Source organism: Callithrix jacchus, chromosome 10 (assembly GCF_049354715.1).
Source record: "Callithrix jacchus isolate 240 chromosome 10, calJac240_pri, whole genome shotgun sequence".
NCBI lineage: Eukaryota > Metazoa > Chordata > Mammalia > Primates > Cebidae > Callithrix > Callithrix jacchus.
The window spans coordinates 24,149,589-24,157,640 of NC_133511.1; the positions used below are offsets into that span (position 1 = coordinate 24,149,589).

The window sequence follows — 8,052 nt, forward strand, 5'->3', positions numbered from 1 at the left end:
GATGATAATGAGTGAGATGGGCATAATGATCCCAATTATGACAATTGTGACGACAACGGTAATGGGGTTGTTGATTGTAAAATTACCTAAAGCTGGCGTTAGACTGTAAGTTTCCCTAGCTGCAAGATCACTCTACAAATAAAAGGAAAATTAACACACCTGGGAGACAAAGCATGCTTCACAGAGCCAGTGTAAAGCAAGGCTCTAATTGCTCCATTAGTGAGGACCCCAGTCTCTCAAGTGATTACAGCCCAGAAGATATCGTGCCCATATATAGGTAAACACAATCCCAAGCCCCCAACCTTAGTGACCCTTTTTTTTTTTTTTTTTTTTTTTGAGACGGAGTTGTTACCCAGGCTGGATTGCAATGGTGCGATCTCGACTCACCGCAACCTCCGCCTCCTGGGTTCAGGCAATTCTCCTGCCTCAGCCTTCTGAGTAGCTGGGATTACAGGCACGCGCCACCATGCCCAGCTAATTTTTTGTATCTTTAGTAGAGACGGGGTTTCACCATGTTGACCAGGATGGTGTCGATCTCTTGACCTCATGGTCCACCCGCCTCGGCCTCCCAAAGTGCTGGGATTACAGGCTGGAGCCACCGCGCCCGGCCGACCCATTTTTTATGACTTTGAGTATATGGTTACTGAATTTTCTGATTGCTGAAACCAAGGCAGCCCCTAAAGTTTCTAACAGACTGTGCTCCGTTTTTCCTTATCACAGGTATTTAATTACAAACTTTAAGCAATTGGATGAGAAAAATATTTCTTTTATGAACTCTTGTTTGTAATGCAGACTATTTACAACCATATATTTACCTTTATCTCTATGTGCTTTTTTAATCTGTGTGCTGTGTTCTCACTGGCAGTAATCCTAAGGCTCTGACGGCTTGGTGAAACTAGCGGTAATAATAGCAGTAACTAATATAAAATATATGGTCTGGCCAGGCATGGTGGCTCACACCTGTAGTCCCAGAGCTTTGTGGACCAAGAAAGGAGGGTTGCTTGAGGCCAGGAGCTGGAGACCAGCATGGGCAACACAGAGAGATCCCGTCTGTACCCTAAACTTTAAAAAGTAGCCCAGCATGGTAGCATGCACCTGTAGTCCCAGCTACCCAGGCGGCTGAGGTGAGAGGCTTGCTTGAGCTCAGGAGTTCAAGGTTACAGTGAGCTATGATCGCACCACTGCATTCAATCCTGAGCAACAGAGTAAGATTCTGTTTTTAAAAACGAAGAAAAACAGAAAAATAAAAGAAATGTGTAGTTTATATTTGCCTCTTTCATGTTATTAGAAGACTATGAGAGTGAAAAATTAAATCAATGCTGTCTAGTATTCTCCTACACAATGCTGTTCCCACCTGCTGTGCACTCAGTGCATGGTGTTCATTCCACACCGCTTTGTAAAGTACATGATCTACAGTTACAGTTATTCAGGTTGGGTGTTTCTTATCATTTTCAGAGGCAGAAATTGGGTAAAAAAGAAATGTAAATTGTTTTAAATCTACTATTGTTATTTAGAAAAAAAAGTTCTTCTTTGTAATAAGTGAAAATAATACATTTCTATCTCCATTGTAATAAATGGAAATAATTCCTTATGTGCAATGCTTAGGACTAGAAGTGTCTCGAATTTCAATTTTTTTCATGTTTTAGAATGTTTGAATATACATAATGAGATATCTTCAGGATGAGATCCAAGTCTAAACGTGAACTTTGTATATGCTTCATATACATCTTATACACACAGGCTGAAGGTAATTTTATACAATTTTTTTTTTTTTTTTGAGACGGAGTCTCGCTCTGTCACCAGGCTGGAGTGCAGTGGCGCAATCTTGGCTCACTGCAACCTCCACCTCCTGGGTTCAAGCGATTCTTCCGCCTCAGCTTCCTGAGTAGCTGGGACCACAGGCGCGTGCCACCACGCCTGGCTAATCTTTGTATTTTTTTTAATAAAGACGGGGTTTCACCATGTTGGCCAGGGTGGTCTTGATCTCTTGACCTCTTGATCCACCTATCTTGGCCTCCCAAAGCGCTGGGATTACAGGCGTGAGCCACCACACCCGGCCATTGTATACAATATTTGTAATAATTTTTTTGCATGAAACAGTTTTGGCTATCTTTTGACTGAGACTAATTACATGAGAGGAGGTGTGGAATTTTCCACTTGGTTGATTCATGTTGGTCTTCAACAAGTTTCAGATTTTGGACTTTGAATTATCAGATTAGGAATGCTCAACTTGAATTTAAACAATCTTAGCTGTCTCTCATACTAGCTATTGTAAAGTTGAATGCCTCATTACCAATAATTTGACATATAAAGTTTACAATGCAGTGCAGACTTTGTCTTCACACCACATCCTAATGATTTTAAGGCTCTTACACCTAAGAAAAAGGAATATAGTTAGTGCCAGTTATTATTATTATAGGAATAGAATGAGACAATGCATTTGTGAATGCTATGCTGAAAAAGCAGATTATAAATGTTTTCGTAAATATATATATATGTATTTATATATGTAAATACATATATGGCATAGGAAAAGTCTAGAAGGATATTCACTACCATCGTTTGGTTCCAAGTAGTGGAAAATGGCTGTTTTTTGTTTGTTTGTTTGTTTGTTTGAGACGGAGTTTCATTCTTGTTACCCAGGCTGGAGTGCAATGGCACGATCTCGGCTCACCGCAACCTCCGCCTCCTGGGTTCAAGCAATTCTCCTGCCTCAGCCTCCCAAGTAGCTGGGACTACAGGCATGTGCCACCACGCCCAGCTAATTTTTTTGTATTTTTAGTAGAAACAGGGTTTCATCATGTTGACCAGTATGGTCTCGATCTCTTGACCTCGTGATCCACCCGCCTTGGCCTCCCAAAGTGCTGGGATTACAGGCGTGAGCCACTGCGCCCGGCCCCGGAAAATGGCTGTTTTAAATTTTTGCTTATTTGCATTTCTAATTCACCACAATGCATATATATGGCCTTTATAATGTTTTAAATTCACCCAAAATTAGCAATAGATCTTTCCTCTGTCTTCAAAAATTATATATATTAAATGTTATTAAATAATAACAAAGGGCTACACAAAGATAAGCTAAAACAAAACAACTTAGTTTAGGGGAGACAAAACACGCTCGTGGTCAGAAGTCCTGGGTTTTAGGCTCAGTTCTGCCTCTTACTAGCTTGGTTACCTTGGGTAACTTATTTAACTCTTAGAGCTTCAATTTCCTAAGCAATGAAACAAAATACAGCCTTCTTCTTTTTCCTATGTTATGCATATACTAAGTTATCAAGCATATTCAATCACACGTTGCTTAGAACTGTAAGTGTGCAGATTTCCAAGGCTACACATGGAAGGCAGAAGAGGAAACTCATGATCGGGACAGAGCGGGCTAAGTTCCAGTTCCAAGTCACCAATAATTAGTAAACCTTGGGCAAATCACTTCGTGTCTGGCATCTCAGTTTTCTCAATATAAAAATGAAAATTAAAATTCTTCCCTAAACACATTTCTCCCCATTTCCCAAAATGTTAGAAGTTAACAAGATTGACCTTTGAAACAAATGTGTAAGCTGTAAAGCATTATGCAAAAGTTAGTAATTACGTAAGGAAGCAATTAAAATAGGGGGAATTTAAGTTTTATAGCTGAAGAAATACATCCCACAGATGCGACTATCTATACATAATGTATCCGGCAATGATTATTCATGCTTCCTAGAGATATGTCTGTAATTTGAATACTTTGCCCTCAGGGATATAATAGGACCATGGTTTGATACAAGGATCTGAAAATAACAATAATGATAATAATAATTAGCTATTTAGCATTCACTGTGGAACATTCAGCAGGCCAGTGCTCAGGGTGCACCGCAGATCAATTAAATCAGAACTTCTATGGGTAGAACCCAGGAATCAACACTTTATAAATGCTCCATGTGATTATAATATAGAGCCAATGCTGAGAATCACTGCCTTAGGATCTCAAGTCAAGTGAGAAATTAAGAACAAATTCCAGACACTAAATGACAATTCACATTTTTATATGCACTGAGTATTTGAAAAAAAATTTCTAAATATGCATTATCCCATGTTATTTTTACAATCACCTTTGGAATCGATATTAATTTCTTCATCTTTCAGACATAGAAATTGATGTGTCTGTCGATGACACAGTTTGTAGCTACCATATCACCCCAACACTGCATAGATTTCAGATAGGTACTTGTGTGTTCACATCCAGTGAATATTTAGGAATTATACACATGACAAGGAAAGTTTATTTCTAAAGCAAAATCCATCTCCAACTACAAAATATGAAATATGCTACTTGTTATCTACAGTGTAGAGATTCTCAAACTTAACTATGCAATACCATCACCAGAGAGATTAATACATAGATTGCTGGGCCCCATATCCAGAGTTTCTGACTAAGTAGATAGGAACTGAGGCCTGAGAATTTGCATCTCTAAAAATCTCCAGGTAATGTCAGAGCTGCTGGTCCAGGGACTACCTTTTGAGAAACACTGCCCCAAGATATTTTAGAAGCATGTGCGTGGTAAAAGATCCAGACCTTGGCCTGCTTTCCTCTCATCTTCATGATCTTTGAAACACTCAGGCTGGTCATCCTGCAAAAAAGATCCGTAAATAGCAGGAGGAGGGGAGAAGGGCAGGGAGGATTTATCAGCAAGAGCCCAGGGTATTTAACTAGCACCAAAGGCTCAAGACTAGCTTCCCCAAGCAATCCAAGATTAGCCTTTTAATGGGGTTCTTGTCTCCCATGTATCTCTGCAGGCTTCCCACCCAGAGGAGGATGGCTGCAGAAAATCACTCTACAGTGACAGAATTCATTCTCAGGGGATTAACAAAGAGACCAGATCTCCAGCTCCCCCTGTTTCTCCTCTTCCTCGGGATCTACTTGGTCACCATGGTGGGGAACCTGGGCATGATCACTCTGATTTGGCTGAATTCTCAGCTTTACACCCCCATGTACTACTTTCTCAGCAATCTGTCACTTGTGGATCTCTGCTACTCCTCCGTCATTACCCCTAAAATGCTGGTGAACTTTGTGTCAGAAAAGAACATCATCTCCTACGCAGGATGCATGTCACAGCTCTACTTCTTCCTTGTTTTTGTCATTGCTGAGTGTTACATGCTGACAGTGATGGCCTACGACCGCTATGTTGCCATCTGCCACCCTTTGCTTTACGACATCATTATGTCTCCTCACACCTGCTCCCTGCTGGTGGCTGTGGTCTACGCCATAGGACTCATTGGCTCTACAATAGAAACTGGTCTCATGTTAAAACTGCCCTATTGTGACCTCCTCATCAGTCACTACTTCTGTGACATCCTCCCTCTCATGAAGCTGTCCTGCTCCAGCACCTATGATATTGAAATGACAGTCTTCTTTTTGGCTGGATTCAACATCATAGTCACGAGCTTAACAGTTCTTGTTTCTTACATCTTCATTCTCTCAAGCATCCTCCGCATCAGCAACACAGAGGGTAGATCCAAAGCCTTCAGCACCTGCAGCTCCCACCTTGCAGCTGTGGGAATGTTCTATGGATCAACTGCATTCATGTACTTAAAACCCTCCACAGTCAGTTCCTTGGCCCAGGAGAATGTGGCCTCTGTGTTCTACACCACAGTAATCCCCATGTTGAATCCCCTAATCTACAGCTTGAGGAACAAGGAAGTAAAGGCTGCCATGCAGAAAACACTGAGGAGTAAACTGTTTTGATGCAAATGTTACTGGTCCTTTTCAATTTAGTAGTAATTGTTATAATTAACAGAGGGACAGCTTCTGAATGCTAGCCAGCTGTGGATGGAAAACAACCACTTCTTCACATGGCTGGGTGAATGCCCTCTTACCTTCTTTCCTCTTCCTTCCCTCCCTCTCTTGCCACCTCTGTTTGAAAACAGCCAACTTTAAGATCAGGTTTTCTTTCACTTGGGATCCATCCCTCTATCCCAAGCCCTTTAATAAACGTTTCCTACCTTAATTGTAATTTAACTTAAATGCTAAACTTTCAACATTGTGTTTTAGAGTCATTCATGGTCTTAGGACCTTCTATATAGAAAATATTATTCAGCCCAATTTTTTCTTTTTGTATTTGGAAGTAAATGAGGCAAAGAGAGATGAATTTGAATGTCACTAGGACATGAAAAAACAACTATGAGCCTCTCTCCTGAGGAAGAACATACAGTTTCATTTATTAAACTCTTTGAAGAATGTATGAAGAAGGGTTGGATGAACATGTTAGGATGGGAATGAACCTAGCTCAAGGCATCATGGCCTCAGGCCTTGAGTCCCAGAGTCTTCCTTCCTTCATTCCCATAGTCTTCCTTCCTTCCCCAAGATGCATGAGACAGCGGTGGAGTAAAGATCAGCTTTATTATTGGCATGAAGGCAGGGAGGTGGTGATAGTGCCAGGCCCTTCTGCAGGCAAGAAGGCGTAGGGCTTCTCAGCCAGCACCGATCCTCCAAGTTGGCCCTCCCAATAAGGTCCAGGGTTCCAGGTGCCTCTGGCTTAAAGTAGAAGCAGACTTCCTTTCCTCTCTTTCACTCCTCTCTACTTACTTCCGCCCAAGAATTTCCTGATCTCTTTATGTAATTTTCTTAGTAACGTTAATAATGATAATAGCAGCTAACATTTTTTGGATGCATGTTTTTGGATGCTTACTCTGATCCATGCAACTCTTCTATGTGCTTTCTATTTTATTTCAATTATACTGCACAACAGGTAGGTACTATTCTATCCCCATTTCACAGAGATGGAAACTTAAGCAGGAGTAACAACGCTGGGATTCAAACCCCAGTCCCAGTTACCCCAGAGCCCAGACTCTGGGTACTCACACATTACCTCCTTCACTTTAGGCTAACAGTCCCTTTAAACAGCGTATTAATCCTCCCATAACTATGCTCGTCCCATTTCAAATGCCTTCTGGAAATAATTTCTCAAATCTCTTCCTTTTATCATCTGCCCAAACCTCTTTCCCTTTATGGGCAACATCTATAATAGAATGAGAAAAGATACCTAACTAGCACATACAATAATAAACCCTAGAAAACCAGCAAGAAAAAGACATCAACATTAGCAGGAAAAACAAAAATGAGCAAGGTATATAGAACAATTTACAGAAGAGAAAACGTGAAGTACCACAGAGCGTGTAAAGAGATGCTCAAACAGATTACTAAACATAGAAGTGCAAATTTAAACAGTGATATATCTTTTTACATTTATAAGATTAGCAAAACTTTTAAAAGCTGGATGGCGCTAAGTGTTAGTAAGGAGGTAGGGATTTAGGAACCCCCATGGACTACAGCTATTCTGGACAACAGTAAGACATAACTTAGAAAAAATAAGTATATGTATCCACAGGGCATAGCAAATCTGGTCCAGGGCATATATGGCCCAACATCATTCTCTTTCAGGCCTTTAAGATGGCAGGTAGAAAGGCATTCGTTATCCCATTATTTTTGGCTATGGGAACTTAGAGAAAAAATAGGTGTCCACCATTGGGAAAGTAAGTGGATAAATTTTATCCACGTACTTAGAATTTCTAGACTTTTCAACGGTTAGAAGCAAAGGATTAGCTATAAACAAAATAATTTAGAAGTACAGTGCTGTGTGAGAAAAGTAAGAAAGATGAGATATAAAACATATTAGTTATGTATGTTAAAATTGCATGTGCACACACCCCCCAAAAAGCACATTTAGGGAAACAAACAAACAAAAAAAAAACCCCATGACGTAAAATGCTCATTAGGTAGGTTAGAACAGCTGTTGAGAGAGATAAGATGCACCAACAAAGATGAAACAGAAAACTAAGAAAGACCACATTCTGGCCATAAAACACACCTTAACTAATTTAAATGAATAGAAATCATACCATGTCTGTGGCTCATGCCTGCAGTCCCAGCTACTTGGGAGGCTGAGGCAGGAGAATAGCTTGAACTCAGGAGGTGGAGGTTGCAGTGAGCTGAGATCACGTCACTGCACTCTAGCCTGGCAACAGAACGAGACTTTGTCTCAAAAAAAGAAAAGAAAAGAAATCATAAATTGTCTG

At 40.5% G+C, this 8,052-nt stretch overlaps 1 protein-coding gene across 1 annotated transcript; it reads left to right on the top strand.

Moving 5' to 3' along the window:
- The first annotated feature begins 4,731 nt into the window (after positions 1-4,731).
- OR8A1 (olfactory receptor family 8 subfamily A member 1) lies at positions 4,732-5,984 on the top strand. Its single transcript, XM_078339157.1, has one exon. The coding sequence runs from the start codon at positions 4,742-4,744 to the stop codon at positions 5,720-5,722; it is 981 nt and encodes a 326-aa protein (XP_078195283.1). The 5' UTR covers positions 4,732-4,741; the 3' UTR covers positions 5,723-5,984.
- Positions 5,985-8,052: the final 2,068 nt, after the last annotated feature.